Source organism: Penaeus monodon, chromosome 28 (assembly GCF_015228065.2).
Source record: "Penaeus monodon isolate SGIC_2016 chromosome 28, NSTDA_Pmon_1, whole genome shotgun sequence".
NCBI lineage: Eukaryota > Metazoa > Arthropoda > Malacostraca > Decapoda > Penaeidae > Penaeus > Penaeus monodon.
Genome location: NC_051413.1, coordinates 32,624,925 through 32,625,492, shown reverse-complemented (window position 1 = coordinate 32,625,492; position 568 = coordinate 32,624,925). Strand labels below are relative to the sequence as shown.

Genomic DNA, 568 nt, shown 5'->3' with positions numbered 1-568 from the left:
GAGGTTAGGAGGTTAGGTTTTTATATGTTTTTTTATTAGTCTACTCTTTTTTGGAACTCTATTGGTAGCAACCCACATGTGTTTTATTAGATTTCTGTCCCCCTGTTTTGGTGAACATGGAAACTAGATCAAAATTTGTCAAAACCTTGTCCAAAGTACTCTGATTGATGCTAGTTTTATAATTTCTCATTTTGTTGTTTTATGATTTAACAATATTTCCCTTTGACCAGGAAGAAGCTGCCCAGCAATGTCAGGGATAAAGGTTGGAATACTGACAGTGAGTGACCGATGTTCCCGTGGGGAGGCGGAGGACACAGCTGGTGCGAATCTGAAGGATCTCGTAGCCAAGAACACTCTTTTCCGAGGACAGGTATATAGGAGTTCACTGTCTTGTCTTGCATACATCTGTTGATGTAATGACTATGATCCCTTATCCATGTCACATTGTAGCCATACCTTTTTGTGATGTATTTTAGAAATATATTTTAAGACATATTTTGGCACATAATGTTAGTTAGTTCTTTTTTTATTGCATTTTTAGGTTGTTATGATGTGTTAACCTATTGGG

General features: G+C 37.0%; 1 protein-coding gene across 1 annotated transcript in view; it reads left to right on the top strand.

The window, feature by feature from the left end:
* The window catches only part of LOC119591506 (gephyrin-like), a gene marked incomplete in the record, with an annotated part of 7,903 nt that overhangs the window by 1,342 nt on the left and 5,993 nt on the right, over nucleotides 1-568 (top strand). The window contains 1 exon segment of the mRNA XM_037940256.1: nucleotides 235-370. Within this exon segment, the coding sequence (XP_037796184.1) occupies nucleotides 248-370 (123 nt within the window).